The sequence below is a fragment of the Calonectris borealis genome, chromosome 22, assembly GCF_964195595.1.
Source record: "Calonectris borealis chromosome 22, bCalBor7.hap1.2, whole genome shotgun sequence".
NCBI classification, from domain to species: domain Eukaryota; kingdom Metazoa; phylum Chordata; class Aves; order Procellariiformes; family Procellariidae; genus Calonectris; species Calonectris borealis.
In genome coordinates, this window is record NC_134333.1 from 3,629,359 (window position 1) to 3,649,261 (window position 19,903).

General features: G+C 56.6%; 1 protein-coding gene across 1 annotated transcript; it reads left to right on the top strand.

The window, feature by feature from the left end:
- Positions 1-6,258: 6,258 nt before the first annotated feature.
- Positions 6,259-6,917, top strand: LOC142091638 (feather keratin Cos1-1/Cos1-3/Cos2-1-like). Its single transcript, XM_075171040.1, has one exon. The coding sequence runs from the start codon at positions 6,612-6,614 to the stop codon at positions 6,915-6,917; it is 306 nt and encodes a 101-aa protein (XP_075027141.1). The 5' UTR covers positions 6,259-6,611.
- Positions 6,918-19,903: the final 12,986 nt, after the last annotated feature.

The following is a 19,903-nucleotide window of genomic DNA, read 5'->3' on the forward strand; positions in this document are numbered from 1 at the left end:
CCCCGTGTCTCCCACGGCGCAGTAATACACCGCCGCGTCCCCGCGCCGGGGCCGGGCGAGCCACAGGGCGCTGGACCGGCGGTCTGCCGCCACCGACAGCCGCCCCGGCGGCTCCTGCAGATCCTTGGACCCTTTGAGACCTCTCACGAGGAATTCGGGGCCTCGGCCCGGGAGCTGACGGTACCAGTTGATGAACTCGTTTGACTGTATGTTGGGGTGTGAGCAGTTGATGGCGATGCCGGTGCCCTCGGTGGTCTCTGCCGACGGCTCCTGCTGCACCTGGGCTCTGCCCGCAGCCACTGCCGAGAAAGGAGAAGGAACGGCCAAAGATCACCCAAGATCGCCCAGCTCTGATGGCTCTTTTCCCAGAGAAACCGTCAGGAAGAGCGGCAGTGAGACAGAGCCAGACTGGAACGGATGGGGACGTGTGCCCATCAACAGGGATGGAGAGTGATCCTGGTGTGGGTGTGTGGAGCAAGGGGAGAACTCTGGGGGGGCATTTGGAATTGGTGCATGCAGAGATAGAATGAAAGTCAGGGGCATGGATGGATGGGTGGCGAGAGGGAGAGGAGTCAGGGGAGTTGAGTGTGTTACAGTGAAGGAAGGAGGGCTGAATTCAGAAGAAGAAGAAATGCTGAATGCACAGGGGGATGAGAGGATGTATAGAATAACGGCATGGTGCAGGAAAGCAAACGTGCTTACAGGTATGAAGGAAGCAGAGGGAGAGATGAGAGAGGGGTCTCAGATAGTATGAAGGGGCTTAGGGATGGTAGATGCCTGGAGAGAGGAGTCAAAAGATGCGTGGATGAAGAGAGGAAGAGCAGACAGGGAGAGAGTTTGTTACAGTGAAGGACAGAGGGCTATATTCAGGGCAATAAGAACTGCGGAATGCACAGGGGAAGGAGAGGGATCATGGAAAAGCAGGGATACGTGCAAGAAGGCTCGTACCGACAGAGATGATGGAAAAATAGGGAGCCCAGGAAGAGGGGACTCGGAGGGTTTGGAAAGGGGGACGAGAGATGGCAGAGAGGCAGGGAGGGGGAAAGAGACGTCGAAGAAGGAGAGGGAAGAGCTGGCGCTGGGCTCCCGGGGGAACAGCCCGGGCACAGCCCCAGCCCCATCCACCACCGCCAGCCCCGCGCACCCAGGAGCACCGCGGCCAGCCCCGCCAGCCCTGCGCCCCGGCACCGCCGCATCCCGCCGCTCCGCCGCCCGCGCCTCGCTGCCCCCCGCCAGCCCCGGCTCTCTGCTCCGGCCGCGGCGCCTCCTCTCCGCCGCCTCCTCTCCTCTCCGCCGCCGCCAGCTCCGCCCCGGGGCTGAGCCCTGCGCCGGCGCCGCTCGGGGTCTCGCCCGGGCTGAGAGGGCTCGGTGGCTCTGCAGGGGCACAAGTTGCTCTCCCGGGAAATGGGCTCTCCCCTCCTCCAGCAAGGACTCCCCAGCACCCGCACCTCGGCCACGGGGACGCCGGTGCTCTGGAAGGAGCCAAGGGGAGGGGGAACGGCGCAGCAACAACGCACGGCAGGAAGTTTTGGAAGTTGAGTACGTGCTATTTTGACAGCACTCTGAGTTTCTCGAAATGTCTCATTAGAAAATCGGCATTTAAAAGTCGATCTGGAAGGAAAAGCACGGGGTTCTGCTGGATGCTCTCATCCATCAAGAGAAAAGGAAAAGTCTCCACGGGATGCAAAGGCGGTGTCGGCTGTCAGGCAAAAACGCAGGAAGAACCAAGTGCTGAAGGGCAGTTCTCGGGGCAAGGAGGGTGAGCAGGGGAGGAGGTTGTGGGAGCAGGGGAGGTGGAACAAGTAAAGGGGAGAAGCTGAACGTGTAAGAGGAGAAATCTGTGCTGCTGGGAGAGATGGGATCTGGGAGAGAAACAGCACCTTTCTGGAGTCAGATGGATCCTTCCTCCCTCTCAAACACAAGAAGAAATGCCGCCCTCCTTTCCAGCACTTTCTCAGGCAGCTTCTCTCCCCAGCTGGCATCATGACTCACAAGCCCACGATCCTCCCTCCTCTTCCTCAGTCCACAGCTGTCTCATGGAGAGGGGAAATACCTACCGACTCTGGCCCAGCCCCCTCCCACCAGACAACCTGGTGAGGTCAGCTTTCATCTCCTGAGTCCTCAGGGTGAATGTGAGGGCATTCAAGGGGTGCATCTTTGTGGTGCAGAAGTCAGGAGCCCTGATGTGCACGGGGTTCTGGGATCCTGTCCTCAGGTACCTGAGACCTTGGGCACATAATAGCTGGTCTCTACATTGAGGTAGGCGGTGCAGGTGGAGAAGGTATGACACTTGCCTAAGGCAGAGAGGACCCTCAGGACGGGTGAGATGATGCACACACAGGAGGTGAGGATGGGGGAGAAATGGGTCACAGTGAGGAACGCCATGTGAAGGAAGATCACCACCCTCTCCTTGAGGCTGGTGCCCCCACCAACTGGCCTTAGCACAGTTTGGATATCACGGGAGGTGGATGGAGCCAAAGCTAATGTTCACTCTATCCATTCAGAAATACATGGGGAAAGGAGTAGGGATCACACAAGGAATCTGTGGAAGGAGGGATAGGGCTGCCGTTCAGTGTTTAGCATCTCAGGTCTGGGCCCACGGCCAGGGTGGGGCAGTGTCCAGAGGTCCTCAGAGCAGAGATTTCCAGGCTACCTGGTGCACCTCCATGAACACCAAGGCCAGAGCTTGGCTAGCCCTGTGCCCCAGCCAGGGGCAGAGGTGTCAGGTCCCTCCCTTGGATGGCCCCTTGAACTCCACAAGAGCTGCAGGAGTGTCCAAGGTTGTGCATGGGGAGGTGGCAGCTCAGATCTCTGTGACAAGAGGTACCTGCCATTGCAATGGGCTTAGCTGTGCCAAGCAACCCAGAGTCCCTCCCCAGATTAAATAGGTCTCCCCTTGACCCCCAAAGCAGCCCAGAGCCAGCCCCATGCACCCAGGAGCACCACGGCCAATCCTGCCAGCCCTGCACCCTGGCACTGTCATATTCCACTGCTCTGCCTTGGCCGCTCAGGGTCTCACCCGGGCTAAGAGTGCTCAGTGGCTCTGCATGGGCAGATCATTGTCTCCCCGTGCTACAGCAAGGACACCTCAGCAAGAATAAGGATGCACTGTGCCAGGTGCAGCCTGGGACAGCTGCAGGGCCTTAACCCAGGAGATGCCTCAAGCTCAGGGGCTGGAAACAGGAGCCACTGATTTCCTGTGGATGGCAGTGAGGAGGCTGAGAGCCTCCCTTCAGCTGCCTCTCGGTAGTCAGAGCATAGAATCATTAAGGTTGGAAAAGACCTCTAAGATCATCGAGTCCAACCGTCAACCCAACCCCACCATGCCCACTACACCATGTCCCTAAGCGCCTCATCTACACGTCTTTTAAATACTTCCAGGGATGGTGACTCAACCGCTTCCCTGGGCAGCCTGTTCCAAGGCCTGACCACTCTTTCAGTAAAGAAATTTCTCCTAATGTCCAGCCTAAACCTCCCTTGGCGCAACTTGAGGCCATTTCCTCTCGTCCTATCGCTAGTGACTTGGGAGAAGAGACCAACACCCACCTCACTACAACCTCCCTTCAGGTAGTTGTAGAGCGCGATGAGGTCTCCCCTCAGCCTCGTCTTCTCCAGACTAAACAGTCCCAGTTCCCTCAGCCGCTCCTCATAAGACTTGTTCTCCAGGCCCTTCACCAGCTTCGTTGCCCTTTCCTGGACACGCTCCAGCACCTCCATGTCCTTCTTGTAGTGAGGGGCCCAAAACTGAACATAGCGTAATGCCTGAAAGTTCTGTTTAGGCAAAGAGGTTGTGAGGACAAATGTGCCCATGGTGTGCAGGGGTCAGGGAGGGCCGGGGTGGTGGGGACTCACAGAGTCAGAATGTAGGGGAGAAGGGACCTCCGCAGGTCATCTAGATCACCGCCCTGATCGGAACAGGTCCCATTAGATCAGGTTGCTCAAGGTCACGATCAGTCCAGCCTTGAACACCTCTGCAAGGGCTCACTGTGGTCTCATGTTCAGCTGGGTGTCCTAAAACCACACATCCTTTTCTGTGGATCTGCTTCCTAGGCAGTGACTCCCCAACACGTGTGACTGCATGGGCTGGTTCCGATATCAGATGCAAAGCCTTGCCCTTGCCCTTTTTGACCTTCATCATGTTCCAGTCAGCCCATTTCTTCATGGTCACAACTCTTGGAGCCTGGTAGTCCAACCAATTTTCCACCCACCTTATCAGGCTCTTTATCAACCCATTCATCGCCAGTTTTTTTCTAAAGGAAGTGCGGAAGAGGGTGTCAAAGGTCCTTCTGAACTCCGGGTATACACATCCCCTGCCCTTCCCTCCTCCACAGTGCCCATTACCTCCTGAGAAAGCAATGAGGTTGGCCCTCAGGTACACTAGAGCCTCAGCTCAGCAGCAGCTCCATGGAGAGAGGAATCAGCCCTGGCTGAGATCTCCCAGCAGAACTCCCTGGCAGTGATCTCATCGCGGTCACTAAAGGGAAGGGATGAAGCCCTCGACTGCACTGTCTCCAAGCTGGACCTGGGCCCAGGCAGACAGACCTTCAGGAGGGGGATGTGCTAAAGAACTTTCCACAATGTGCACAGCCCTTGTTGGAAAGAGGGTCTCTTCTGGACACCCCTGTGGAAGAGCAGCAGGCTTTGGGAGGTGCGGTCTCGAATCCAGTGCCCCTTCCCTCCCAGGGGCAGTTGCTGGGCACTCAGACCGAGATTCCAAGGCAGGGCATGAAGGTCCTTGTAGGTGGAAGACCAAAGCAGTCATCATTTTGTTGGCTTTCCCCGTGCAAGCCACAGGCTCTGTCCTTCCACTCAGAGCACTGCGATATCAAGCTCCGTGGTCCTTTCATTCAGTACCTGCTTGATCCAAGGTCTCACCTCTGCCTGACACAGCACCAGGCCGATGATCTACACAAGAACATTTGGCATTGGCTTGGACACGAGGCAGGTGCGTGTCCCACCCCAACACTGCGTTGGAAGCAGATCCGCTCAGGGATGGCCAGCACATGGTCAGCAGGATTCCTCAGCCTTTCTCCTTGCCCATAAAGCAAAGCCCATCCTTCTGAACTCTCTATCGATGGAGAGATCAGCTGTGTCCTGCCCTGGAGAGGCAGGGTGGGGGGACTGCCAGCCATGCTGGGGCACTCTCAATATTGTTACACAGCAGCGGAGTGTGAGCTCTGCAGGGGCAGGAAAAGGAGGGCTCAGGTGGCAGGAGCTGCATTTCAGGGCCTCTCCCTGGACAGATCTCTAGCAGGCTGGTGCCATCACCTTTCAGCTGCACTCAGGCTCCTCCTGACCCTGGGAACCTGCTGCTCTGTGGTGCTCATGGAGAGAGCAGTGGAGAGGGTCCTCAGTATGAGCAGCACATTCCCTCGTGATGAGGGGCACACAAGGACACACACACGCTCATGCACATCGGTGTAGAGTCATGCACAAGTTTGTGCTCCCATGTGCATTCACACAATCCCAGCTGCACACAGAAGCACACAAGACAAGAACACACGGAGGAACACATCCAACTGTGGCCTCTGCCAAGGAACCCTGTGGACAACTGAGGCAGGGCTGAGGCGTTCTGGGGAAGGACAAGGTCCCAGGCATGCCCATGGCATTGTTTGTGTGCTCACAGACTGCACAGAGAGGGGATGAGTCAAAACCAGCCAGAATTGTTTCCTGCGGGCAGTGTTAGACAGGATGGGGTCAAAACCTAGGAGCACAATGCACACCTGGGGAGGCAACAACAAGTGACCATGGGGGTGAGCTGAGAAGGGAGGGAAAGACAAGGACATGGCACGTCCTCATGCGTGGGAGCCCATGGTGTGCAGCTGAGGATTGCTGGAGCTTCTTCCTGAGAACGGCACTTCAAATAGCCCCACCAGAGTGACCCAGGCTGACATCACTTCTCTGCTCTGGACCCGTCCAGCACTAGAGCTGAGTCTTCTGCCTGCAGTGCTGCATTCGTGCCCTCGAAATCCTGGGGCCTTTCATCTCAACACTCAGGAGAAGCCTTCATTGGGGAATGGGCACGGCACAAACCTGGAAATGAAAAGGCAGCAGTGTTGGAAACCAAAGCACAGCCCATATCATTAGCTGCGATGGTTTGCATTCAAGATGAGCTGGTCAGAGAATTGTTACCTCTGCAAAGGGCCTCTGGTCCTGCGGCGATGAAGGGCAGGTGTAAAAGCCAGTCCAGGTCCCTGCTCTCTCATCCCCTTCTCTTGTTGCCTCCTCCTCGGGCAGCAGGTGAGTCTGAAGCCCCTTCTCCTCCTCTTCCAAAGTGAGACGGACATTTCAGTTGATACTGGCTCTGTCCTGTGCTGGGGTTTGGAACTTCTCATCATGAGAGAGGGAAGCGGGGAGAAGGTCTGCTTAGAGAGAGGCTGGGATGGGTCTGAGGGGGCTTTTGGTTTACGAATTAGGAGAGAGCCTCTCCAGGCCAGGCTGCTCTTTGTAGGGTGATAAAGACCGTGTCGCTCCTGGCACAACATCCCTCTCCCCACTCAGTAGTGTTCTTGGGTCCTTTCCGACAGGGAAACCAGGCTGCTCCTCACCCACCCTTGTGCTCTGCTTCCTCCCTGTCCTCTCTCCCAGGCGCACCTCCGGACCCTTAGAGAATGTCCTGCTACGACCAGTGCCTGCCATGCCGGCCCTGTGGCCCGACCCCGCTGGCCAACAGCTGCAATGAGCCCTGTGTCAGGCAGTGCCAGAACTCCACCGTCGTCATCCAGCCCTCCCCCGTGGTGGTGACCCTGCCCGGCCCCATCCTCAGCTCCTTCCCGCAGAACACCCTTGTGGGATCCTCCACCTCTGCTGCTGTTGGCAGCATCCTCAGCTGTGATGGAGTGCCCATCACCTCTGGGTGCTGTGACCTCTCTGGCATTTCCAGCCGCTACTATGGCAGAAGGTGCCTCCCCTGCTGAAGATGCTGGGGAAGCCCCAGGGAGACCCCTTGAGGAACTAGAACATGGTACTGGGCAGAGGATCGATCTTCTGGATTTGTTTTCAGCATATCTGACCGACCTCGCCTTCCTCTCCCTTTTCTTTGTTTGCTTTGGATCCCATTGGCTACAAGGTGCCACCAAGGCCAGCCTGGTGGGGTCCATCTGGCTCCTCTCTATGGGGTGGGCAGATGGACATCATGCAGGAACATCTCCATGGCCAAGGACCGCAGACTCTTGGCTGCCTCTGGGGCTCCCTGCACTGCTGATCTCACTTGGAGTGAGTTTGTTTCCCTCTTTTGACTCATTAAAGTTCTGCTGCATTCAAGCCTGGCCTCCACGTGGTCCTTCCCTCTGCGGACACTCCCCAAGCTGCCAAAGGAGAAGGGTGTTGCTCTGGGGTGGAAGGGGATGAGGGCACAACGAGACCCTTCTCCAATCACAGAGGAATGGGAGGTTGGGACCCCCTGCAGTGGCTCCTCTTTTGGGACCATCCCTTGGAGCTGAGGAAGTCATCCCTGGCTGCTCTGCTGCCAGGCACCATCAGGCCTTGCCTTGCTGTGTCTCTGCCCACAAATGCCCAGAGCGGCGGGAGGCCCTGAGGGGTCAGCAGCCCCATGAGCTCTTGAGGAAGGGCGTTCCTCTTGCTCTGGTTGGAAATGCACTGAGGTGGTGGTGGGAGGTGGTGGGGCTCTGGAAGGTGATTTGCTCTGCAAAATGGCAGGCTTGTTAGTGCAGGGAACAACCTTTGGGATGGCCCAAAGCTCATATTCCACCTTCGTCTCCTCTCCACCACCCAGTCTAGGGTCCATGGCCAGCAGACATCGGCAGGGAAAACTCACCCAAGCTGCTGAATGCATCAAGGCTGGAAATTGGAGCTAAGCCTGTTGGAGCTGAGGGCAGCCAGCACAGAAATGGAGGCAGTGAAACGGTGTCTTTCTGAGGAGATCAAATTGCTTTGGTACAGAGCATGCAGGAGAACGTGAAGGTCAGCAAGGACGATAGTATGGGTGCACTTCCCAAGAGAGGTGCAGGTGAGTGCAGAGCTCTTGACTGCTTCACTGGTCCCCCCCAGAGAATTTGTGCTCAGGAATTGGCTGCCATTCTAGGTGGAGAAGATATTTTACGTGTAAATCTCATCCCTTCTGATCGGGAAGCATTAGCATTAGCTGGGATGTTTTGCATTCAAGGTGAGCTGGTCAGAAAGTAATCACCTCTACAAGGGTTGCCTCTGGCAGCCTGGGACACTAAAGGTCCATGCTAAAAGCCAGCCCAGCTCCTCACTCTCTCATCCCCTTCTCTTGCCTCCTTCTCCTTGGGAACCAGCTGAGTCTGAAGCCCCTTCTCCTTCTCCGCTTTCTCAAAAAGGAGGTCTCACCTCAATGGACCTCTCAGCTGACGCCAGCGTTGTTCTATGCCAGATCATGGGGCTGCTTGTTATGAGAGAGGGAAGTGGGGAGGAGGTTAGACATGGAGGGAGGCTGGGACTGTACTGAGGTGGCTTCTGGACTCAGGGGCTAGGCGGTAGCTGCATAGGAGCTGGTGGCTCTTTTTGGGCCCTGGCAGGATGAGACCAAGGAGCCCTCGTACATCTCTGCACAGCCTCCACCTCCCAGCCCTGCATGTTCTTTGGCTCCCTCATGGTGTGGTGACAGGCTGCTCCTCATACATCCCATGTTTTGCTTCCTCCTTGCCCTCTCTCCCAGGTGCACCTTGGGGCCCCAAGGCATGTCCTGCTGTGACAAGTGCCAGCCCTGCCAGCCCTGCCGCATGCTGCTGGAGAGAGGATCAAACTTCATGCCATTGTTTTAAGAGATGCTGACCATCTCTGGCTTGCCCTGCAACCCAGCCTGGGTTTTTTCAAAACTTGGCCAATGTCTACCTTTCCTCTCTTCCACTCACCTTTCTCTCTCTTTTCTTTGTTGCCTTGTGCTCCCCTCAAAGCCTCCCCTCTGTGAGGACCCCAGAAACCAGCCTGGAGGGATCTGACAGCCTGTCGGCCTTTGCCAGGCAGGTCAACAGATGCCCTGTGGGAGCTCTGCCACAGGAAAAGGGAACCGGGTTCTTGGCTGCTCCTGCTGCTCCCCACACTGGGGGCCTTCACTGGCGTGACCTCATTTCTCTCTTTAGAGTCATTAAAAATTTGCTGCAACCCTGCCTGTGTCCCTTAGGTGGACTTTCCATCTGCACACTGACTGCTGATGGAGAAAGTCATTGCTTTGGGGAGAAATAGGTGGGGGCACAGGGGGACCCTTCATCACTCCTAGAGGTATTGGAGGGTGGGACACACTGCAGCGAGTCCTCCTTCAGGCACGGCCTCTTGAGGCTGAGGAAGAGAGCCCTAGCTCCTTCACAGCCGATGGCCATCCGTCCTTGCCTTGGTGTGTCTCTTCTCAGACAGTTTACCTAGGAGCACTTGCGCATCCCTCCAATATCAGAAGGTGCCTCCCCTGCTAAAGACACTGGTGACAGTCAAGACAAGGATCCCCAGGAACCCAAAAGCTCATGCTGGACTGAGGACAGAGTTCCTGGCCATTGATTTCAGGGAGGCTGAGCATCCAGTGCTGCCCTTCCAAAGGAGGGCAGCTGGGGCTCTCTGAAAACATGGCCAAAGTCTAACTTCCTTGCCTTCCTCTCTCTCCCATCTCTTTCTTGTCTTCCTTTCTTCTGGGTTGTAAGAACCTCAGAGACAACCTAGGGCATCTGCTGAGCCCTCTCCCTCTGTGGGACAGGCAGATGGATGCCCTGTGGGATCTCCATTGTGGGCGATGAGAGAAGGGATTAAGGAATTTTAGTAGTTGAATGATTAATAGTAGTTAGAAGATTGAATCAGTAGGTAGGGGCTTGATACTTTGTTCCTCACAAGGCCAGCTCAGCCTGATAAGGCCAACTTAGCTATGGTGTAAATTAACTGAGGCGCCTCACAAGGACAGCTCCTGATAAAGCCTAAAAACTTGTCTCAAGAAGCCAGCTAAAACTGACCCTGCGGTATGGACAAAAGTAAGAAGACAACTGAGCCTGCGCAAGAACAAAAGGTTACTAGCGGTGACGAAGAGGAACTGTCAGCCTTCATCCCTACGACCCCCGACGACCACCACTAGGAGGCAATGCGCAAGCGCAGATGGGAGGGGTCTATGGAAATGACTTCTTGGAACTCATTTTAATACAAAGCGGAGACAGGTCATGCATATGTATAGGCATATTACAAAACTTTATGAATATGTAATATTTTACTGTATATATTTATGGTGAGTGCCGCGTTGAGGCGCGCACGACTTTGGTGGGAGTACCCCCCGTGCAGCCCAGCGCTGAATAAACATACCTACTTTACAATCTCATAGATCGTGGAGTCCGGTTTCCGAACGTCAGCGATGGGCACAGAGTGCCAGCAGCTGCCAGTGCTCTCCCTGCTCTGGCTGCTTCCTCTACAGGTGAACTCCTTTCCCACCTCAGAGTCATTAAAGTTTTCTGCATCCCACCCTCCGCCTCCACGTAATCCTTTTCTTGATGGACATTGTCTCGAGTTGTGAAGGAAGAAAGGCATTGCCTTGGGTGGCAGGCGATGACGTGGGTGCACAATTGGACCCGGCCACGCAGCAACTGGAGGGTCCACAGAGTAGTTCTGAGTATTTTCCAAAATTGTTGTAATCCTGTAATTCCAGGAAGGGGCATTGCCACATGGCATGTTATTTATGTTTTTCATCTTCCTTTCAACTGTGACCTCTGAGGGTCACATCCCAGAGCAGGTACGCTAAGCGACAGGCCTACCCGAAGAAGCAATGTGCAGTAGAGAAAATCATAAAGCTTAGAGCAGCAGCAAGGAACCATTGCACAAGTGGTCCCAACCTCCTGCATTGCCCATCACCTCTCCAAAGCCATTGGGCAGAATAACCACATAACGCATGGTGAAAACGAGGGAACCCAAGACACTTCCACCACTTTCTTCTTCCTCTCAAGCCACTGACACTGTCCTCTCCTGCAAGAGGACCTTGCCCTGCAGATCCCTGGGTGCAGAGGGGAAGCAGCGCTGCCAGGGGACACCTCAGGGCCCCTTCCCCCAAGCTCAGCCTTGCCCAGACACATCCCCTCCCTCCCCTGGGTTGTTGCACAGCCAAGGAAGCTCCCTGCCCCAGGGTGTCTTGCACAGCACAGAGGTACAAGGCACTGTCAGAGACCTCGACTTCCTCCAGCCGCAGGAGGCTGTATTTCCCCGTGGTGTTCAGCAGCGTGGTGAGACGGCCATTGCGCTTGGGGCCAGCTCCTGCATGGTATGAGATACGCTGTGGGGCTTGGCCTTTCCTCTGCTGGTACCAGAGCAAACCTCGAAAGTCAGAGGTCTGGTAGGTGCAGGTGGTTTGGAAGGTGTCTCTCTGCTTCACCGTGACTTGTCCTTCTTGCTGGGTGACGGTGGTCTGCCCCATGGTGCCTGGAAGAAAGCAAGGGTCAGCAGCTCTGCAGGGAAAGGCTCCGGGAAGCAAACCAGGAGTGGATGCAAAGCCCTGGTGGAGAAGGTTCCCTGTCCCTTGCCCTGCAGGAAAATCCTGAGGCCTGGGGACAGCCAGGGGAGAGTGGTTCTGGGCAGGAGCTCAGAGCTCTCAGCCCAGCATGGACCCTGAGGAGAGCTGTGCTGTGTCCCTGCTCCTGCTCCTACTGCCCAGAGGACCAGGGAACAGCCTGTCATGCCTGACCTTTGTGTGCTGGGACCAGCAGCCCTCCAGCAGGCTGAGGGGCCCATGGAGTTCCTTCCCCATCCCTGTCATCTCCAAGGGCTCCTGGGTGCCTGAATACATATAAAGCTGAGCTGAACGGTAGAAAGAGGAAGCCCTGGCTGTGTTGATAGCAAGCAGAAAACTGGAGGCCATGGCAGACATATGCCAGCCAGGAGGTAGACTGAGACACCCTATTAATGTCCATGGGATGAGGGCTTTAAGGTCCCGGTAGCAGCATTGACAGGATCTGGTAATTTGTGTTTGGAAAGGGAAAAATGTGGGAGTGCAGCGACAGCTGAGATCTCCTGTAGTGACAGCAGGAGGATCAGAAGAGAGAGGCAGAGGGAAATGGATTGAAAGGGAAAGAAAAGCAGGAGAAGGGGTCTGAGGTCTCTCTCCTCTTCTCTCCTCTCTCCTTTCCAACAGCAAAGGCGTCTTGAGAGAACCGGTGCAAACCCACAAATGTGAGGTGACATTTCCCAGCGTTTTCCTGTAATTCAGGAGTAGTTCCCCACATGGTCCTGATAAGGCTGGCGAGGGTTTCCTGGGGGGAAGATGAAGTCTGCATTGATGAAAAGCCAGGACTTACCCAGCCGTTGCCCCAGGAAGGCAGCGAGGACGAGATATCCGAGGGGCATGCCGAGACCAACCTGCCTGTTTGCTGAGCGAGAGAGAGTCAGAAAACGAGAGAACAGAGCTGCCGGAAACGACTCTGCTGGGGGAGCAACGGAAGAAGCGGGGAAGAGAAAGGATCTGTTCTTGCTGTGCCTGAAATGCTCCTTCTGGGTTTCTCCCTCCTCCAGCAGCACCACCTGTGGCTCCCCCAGCCAACGGCAACTGCACATTTCCACAACGGGGGCCTGGGGGTCTGGGGGCAACAGTCGTGGGAAGGGGCTGTTCCCGGTCAGCTCGCAGTGGAGTCCTCACCTCCCCAGCTAGAATCGCCTGCTCTTCTGCACACCCACTGCCGGGCCATTTGGGAGGTCAGGGCTTTCTTCCCCACTGAGGGTTCACATCTTCCCCTGGGGTCCTCAGCTCTCTGGGGACGTTGTTATTTCTTCTGGGAACAGAAGTCTCTTCTGTTTCTCTCACGTCTCCCCTTTCTTTCCTCAGCTGCCTGGGAACATCGCCCCTGCCCCAAATCCCCCAAAACAGGAGATGAACCCTGCTGTGCAGCAGCCCAGGGTCTCTGGCTGTGTCCTGTTCTGGTGCGAGAGAGGAACCTGGCTCCAGCACTGCTGTTAGATGCCACCAACCCAGGATGACAAGGAGAACCTACTCCTACTCTGGGGAAAGGGTGAGGGGTCGGCAGGGAACAGGATGGGGGATCAGGGGGTCACCCCCTAGTCCCAGGGAGCCCATGGGGCACCCATTGGAGTGCTGCACTGCGAGGGGTGGGGATAGGGCAGCCTGGTCTGCACCCAGAGCTGAAAGGGTGATCCCGTGCCCCAGTCGTGGCAGAGATAACAAAATGTTCATTATCGTTAACCTGACCTGAGCAGGCACAGAGCTGGGCTGTGCTGAGCTGTATATATCACTTGGCAAACTGGGCAATGTTCCACAAACACGTCCTTGTCTTGACCTAGGAGTGAAGCACCGTGCTTTCATACAAATGTCCTTTTGCTCAACAGTAGAAATCAGGAGTGGTTTATTTCCAAGAAAATCCCATGAAAACTTCAAAGATGACAATGCCAGTGAATCTCAGCATGGGCAGGATTTGCATTATGTGCTCAACCCCAGCTTATGCTCCAAAACTCAGGGTTCCCAGCATCTGAAAGGGCATAACGTCATGCATGCTATCCCCCTTGACCTTCTTGTGTTATCCCCAATTAATGGTATTTTAATCAACACTCTGTGGAGCCAGAGTCCCATTCTTAGTGGAATCTATCTACACACATGCTCCACCCTCATTAACCCTCATGTGGTTAAAAAAACCACAATTCCAAATTTCTAGTAGGAATTTCCCCCGTTCCAGATCGTGTCCATTGCCCTTTGCTCTATCTCTGTGCTCAAGCAGAGTTTGGCTCCATCTGGCCCTTCATCCTCAGTCCACTGTTAGAAGGATCAAAAAGTTCTTTCTTAAGCTTCTCTTTTGAAGTCTGAAGAAGGCCAGTTCTCTCAGACCCTCCTCATGCCTTGTGTTACAGAAACACAGAATTGGTAAATTTGGAAGGGATCTCTGGAGGTCAGTGGATCTAAACCCTGTCTCCTGGGCCTCAGCTCCAAAGGTTCTGAGTCACGTAAAAAAAGTCTCGACACTGAGCCACTGTGAGGAGCACTTAAGGTACCTGTGACCTTGACATCCCCTTCTCCTGTCGGTGTGGATCTTGAACTCCTGACTCCATTTGATGATTTTGCAACACTAGCATGAACCTTTGGAAAGCTCCCTGAAAGCCTGTAGCTGCAGGACTCAGTTTTCAATTGGAGATCAGAGCTCTTACAAAGTAAGGAAATGTGAAAAGCCTTCTGGTTGTTCTTTCCTGAGTCAGGTTTTGCATTAGCAACTTAGCCCCGACTCCCTGTGTTCACAGAGCAGAGGAAAGCACCTGCTCAGGTTCCCTTGGCTATGCCAGTGGGGCAGGTCAGAAGCCCGAGAAGAGGCCCTGTGTGTTCCACGCCAGCAGTGGCCGGTCCCTGCGGCAGGACCGAGGGCTCCCCGGCTGCCCGGGGGCAGGAGGATCTCTGCTGCCCGCCTCCCTCTGCAGAGCAGAAAGGCGCTGCTGCCGGCCGGGAGCCCGCGGGGCCGGCGGCTGCAGTCGCTCCTTCCCGGGCACCGCCGGACACCGCCGCCGATCCGGTCGCCTTTCCTCCCCGCCGCCGCCGCCGCCGCTGTCGCGGGGGATTTCTGTCCGCGTCCCGGTGGGAGTGCGGGGGTGAGAGGGGTGCGGGGCGGGAGAAGGTTTCTGCCCGGGGGCGGCTCCGGATCCGCCACGGGAGGAGCTCCCGGGGCTGCGGGGCGGGGGGTGCGAGGACTTCTCGGGCCCGGTGCCGGGGCCGGTGCCGGTGGGGCGGGGGAACCGCCCCGGGGAGGGGCGGGGCGGGGCGGGGCGGGGCGGGGCGGGGCGGCCCCGGCGGGCGGAGCGGCAGCGCCCCCTGGCGGGCCCGCCCGGGGCTGTCCCCCCGCCCCCGACACACACGCCCGGCCCCGCCCGCGGCGGTTCGTGCCCGGCCGCAGCCCCGGCTCCTCTCCCCGTGTCTCCCACGGCGCAGTAATACACCGCCGCGTCCCCGCGCCGGGGCCGGGCGAGCCACAGGGCGCTGGACCGGCGGTCTGCCGCCACCGACAGCCGCCCCGGCGGCTCCTGCACCTCCTTGGACCCTTTAAGACCTCTCACGAGGAATTCGGGGCCTCGGCCCGGGAGCTGACGGTACCAGTTGATGAAGTCGTAAGACTGTATGTTGGGGTGTGAGCAGTTGATGGCGATGCCGGTGCCCTCGGTGGTCTCTGCCGACGGCTCCTGCTGCACCTGGGCTCTGCCCGCAGCCACTGCCGAGAAAGGAGAAGGAAAGGCCAAAGATCACCAAAGATCGCCCAGCTCTGATGGCTCTTTTCCCAGAGAAACCATCAGGAAGAGCGGCAGTGAGACAGAGCCAGACTGGAAGGGATGGGGACGTGTGCCCATCAACAGGGATGGAGAGTGATCCTGGTGTGGGTGTGTGGAGCAAGGGGAGAAGTCTGGGGGGGAATTTGGAATTGGTGCATGCAGAGATAGAATGAAAGTCAGGGGCACGGATGGATGGGTGGCGAGAAAGAGGAGACAGGAGAGTTGGGTGTGTTACAGTGAAGGAAGGAGGGCTGAATTCAGAAGAAGAATAAATGCTGAATGCACAGGGGGATGAGAGGATGTATAGAATAACGGCATGGTGCAGGAAAGCAAACGTGCTTACAGGTATGAAGGAAGCAGAGGGAGAGATGAGAGGGGGGTCTCAGAGGAGGAAGAGGGGTTAGGGGTGGTAGATGCCTGGAGAGACGGGTCAAAAGATGGGTGGATGAAGAGAGGAAGAGGAGAAAGGGAGAGGGGTTGTTACAGTGAAGGACAGAGGGCTATATTCAGGGCAATAAGAACTGCGGAATGCACAGGGGAAGGAGAGGGGGCATGGAAAAGCAGGGATACGTGCAAGAAGGCTCGTACCGACAGAGATGATGGAAAAATAGGGAGACCAGGAAGAGGGGACTCGGCGGGTTTGGAAAGGGGGACGAGAGATGGCAGAGAGGCAGGGAGGGGGAAAGAGACGTCGAAGAAGGAGAGGGAAGAGCTGGCGCTGGGCTCCCTGGGGAACAGCCCGGGCACAGCCCCGGCCCCATCCACCACCGCCAGCCCCGCGCACCCAGGAGCACCGCGGCCAGCCCCGCCAGCCCTGCGCCCCGGCACCGCCGCATCCCGCCGCTCCGCCGCCCGCGCCTCGCTGCCCCCCGCCAGCCCCGGCTCTCTGCTCCGGCCGCGGCGCCTCCTCTCCGCCGCCTCCTCTCCTCTCCGCCGCCGCCAGCTCCGCCCCGGGGCTGAGCCCTGCGCCGGCGCCGCTCGGGGTCTCGCCCGGGCTGAGAGGGCTCGGTGGCTCTGCAGGGGCACAAGTTGCTCTCCCGGGGAATGGGCTCTCCCCTCCTCCAGCAAGGACTCCCCAGCACCCGCACCTCGGCCACGGGGACGCCGGTGCGCTGGGAGGAGCCAAAGGGGAGGGGGAACGGCGCAGCAACAGGGCATGGCAGGAAGTTTTGGAAGTCGAGTACGTGCTATCTTGACAGCACTCTGAGTTTCTCGAAATGTCTCATTAGAAAATCGGCATTTAAAAGTCGATCTGGAAGGAAAAGGCACGGGGTTCTGCTGGATGCTCTCATCCATCAGGAGAAAAGTCTCCACGGGATGCAAAGGCGGTGTCGGCTGTCAGGCAAAAATGCAGGAAGAACCAAGTGCTGAAGGGCAGTTCTCGGGGCAAGGAGGGTGAGCAGGGGAGGAGGTTGTGGGAGCAGGGGAGGTGGAACAAGTAAAGGGGAGAAGCTGAACGTGTAAAAGGAGAAATCTGTGCTGCTGGGAGAGATGGGATCTGGGAGAGAAACAGCACCTTTCTGGAGTCAGATGGATCCTTCCTCCCTCTCAAACACAAGAAGAAATGCAGCCCTCCTTTCCAGCATTTTCTCAGGCAGCTTCTCTCCCCAGCTGGCATCATGACTCACAAGCCCACGATCCTCCCTCCTCTTCCTCAGTCCACAGCTGTCTCATGGAGAGGGGAAATACCTACCGACTCTGGCCCAGCCCCCTCCCACCAGACAACCTGGTGAGGTCAGCTTTCATCTCCTGAGTCCTCAGGGTGAATGTGAGGGCATTCAAGGGGTGCATCTTTGTGGTGCAGAAGTCAGGAGCCCTGATGTGCACGGGGTTCTGGGATCCTGTCCTCAGGTACCTGAGACCTTGGGCACATAATAGTTGGCCTCTACATTGAGGTAGGCGGTGCAGGTGGAGAAGGTATGACACTTGCCTAAGGCAGAGTGGACCCTCAGGACGGATGAGATGATGCACACATAGGAGGTGAGGATGGGGGAGAAATGGGTCACAGTGAGGAACGCCATGTGAAGGAAGATCACCACCCTCTCATTGAGGCTGGTGCCCCCACCAACTGGCCTTAGCACAGTTTTGATGTCACGGGAGGTGGATGGAGCCAAAGCTAATGTTCACTCTATCCATTCAGAAATACATGGGGAAAGGAGTAGGGATCCACACAAGGAATCGGTGGAAGGAGGGATAGAGCTGCCGTTCAGTGTTTAGCATCTCAGGTCTGGGCCCACGGCCAGGGTGGGGCAGTGTCCAGAGCTCCTCAGAGCAGAGATTTCCAGGCTACCTGGTGCACCTCCATGAACACCAAGGCCAGAGCTTGGCTAGCCCTGTGCCCCAGGCAGGGGCAGAGGTGTCAGGTCCCCCCCTTGGATGGCCCCTTGAACTCCACAAGAGCTGCAGGAGTGTCCAAGGTTGTGCATGGGGAGGTGGCAGCTCAGATCTCTGTGACAAGAGGTACCTGCCATTGCAATGGGCTTAGCTGTGCCAAGCAACCCAGAGTCCCTCCCCAGATTAAATAGGTCTCACCTTGACCCCCAAAGCAGCCTAGAGCCAGCCCCATGCACCCAGGAGCACCACGGCCAATCCTGCCAGCCCTGCACCCTGGCACTGTCATATTCCACTGCTCTGCCTTGGCCACTCAGGGTCTCACCCGGGCTAAGAGTGCTCAGTGCCTCTGCATGGGCAGATCATTGTCTCCCCGTGCTACAGCAAGGACACCTCAGCAAGAATAAGGATGCACTGTGCCAGGTGCAGCCTGGGACAGCTGCAGGGCCTTAACCCAGGAGATGCCTCAAGCTCAGGGGCTGGAAACAGCAGCCACTGATTTCCTGTGGATGGCAGTGAGGAGGCTGAGAGCCTCCCTTCAGCTGCCTCTCGGTAGTCAGAGCATAGAATCATTAAGGTTGGAAAAGACCTCTAAGATCATCGAGTCCAACCGTCAACCCAACCCCACCATGCCCACTGAACCATGTCCCTAAGGGCCTCATCTACACGTCTTTTAACTACTTCCAGGGATGGGGACTCCACCACTTCCCTGGGCAGCCTGTTCCAAGGCCTGACCACTCTTTCAGTAAAGAAATTTTTCCTAATGTCCAGCCTAAACCTCCCTTGGCGCAACTTGAGGCCATTTCCTCTCGTCCTATCGCTAGTGACTTGGGAGAAGAGACCAACACCCACCTCACTACAACCTTCTTTCAGGGAGTTGTAGAGCGCGATGAGGTCTCCCCTCAGCCTCCTCTTCTCCAGGCTAAACAGTCCCAGTTCCCTCAGCCGCTCCTCATAAGACTTGTTCTCCAGGCCCTTCACCAGCTTCGTTGCCCTTTCCTGGACACGCTCCAGCACCTCCATGTCCTTCTTGTAGTGAGAGGCCCAAAACTGAACATAGCGTAATGCCTGAAAGTTCTGTTTAGGCAAAGAGGGTGTGAGGACAAATGTGCCCATGGTGTGCAGGGGTCAGGGAGGGCCGGGGTGGTGGGGACTCACAGAGTCAGAATGTAGGTGAGAAGGGACCTCCAGAGGTCACCTAGATCACCGCCTTGATTGGAACAGATCCCATTAGATCAGGTTGCTCAAGGTCACGATCAGTCCAGCCTTGAACACCTCTGCAAGGGCTCACTGTGGTCTCATGTTCAGCTGGGTGTCCTAAAACCACACATCCTTTTCTGTGGATCTGCTTCCTAGGCAGTGACTCCCCAACACGTGTGACTGCATGGGCTGGTTCCGATATCAGATGCAAAGCCTTGCCCTTGCCCTTTTTGACCTTCATCATGTTCCAGTCAGCCCATTTCTTCATGGTCACAACTCTTGGAGCCTGGTAGTCCAACCAATTTTCCACCCACCTTATCAGGCTCTTTATCAACCCATTCATCGCCAGTTTTTTTCTAAAGGAAGTGCGGAAGAGGGTGTCAAAGGTCCTTCTGAACTCCGGGTACACACATCCCCTGCCCTTCCCGTCGCCCCAGTGCCCATTACCTCCTGAGAAAGCAATGAGGTTGGCCCTCAGGTACACTGGAGCCTCAGCTCAGCAGCAGCTCCATGGAGAGGGGAATCAGCCCTGGCTGAGATCTCCCAGCAGAACTCCCTGGCAGTGATCTCATCGCGGTCACTAAAGGGAAGGGATGAAGCCCTCGACTGCACTGTCTCCAAGCTGGACCTGGGCCCAGGCAGACAGACCTTCAGGAGGGGAGATGTGCTAAAGAACTTTCCACAATGTGCACAGCCCTTGTTGGAAAGAGGGTCTCTTCTGGACACCCCTGTGGAAGAGCAGCAGGCTTTGGGAGGTGCGGTCTCGAATCCAATGCCCCTTCCCTCCCAGGGGCAGTTGCTGGGCACTCAGACCGAGATTCCAAGGCAGGGCATGAAGGTCCTTGTAGGTGGAAGACCAAAGCAGTCATCATTTTGTTGGCTTTCCCCGTGCAAGCCACAGGCTCTGTCCTTCCACTCAGAGCACTGCGATATCAAGCTCCATGGTCCTTTCATTCAGTACCTGCTTGATCCAGGGTCTCACCTCTGCCTGACACAGCACCAGGCCGATGATCTACACAAGAACATTTGGCATTGGCTTGGACACGAGGCAGGTGCGTGTCCCACCCCAACACTGCGTTGGAAGCAGATCCGCTCAGGGATGGCCAGCACATGGTCAGCAGGATTCCTCAGCCTTTCTCCTTGCCCATAAAGCAAAGCCCATCCTTCTGAACTCTCTATCGAT

Excerpts from the sequence above, each read along its gene's own strand:
- LOC142091638 (XM_075171040.1), top strand. The coding sequence starts at position 6,612 with ATGTCCTGCTACGACCAGTGCCTGCCATGCCGGCCCTGTGGCCCGACC.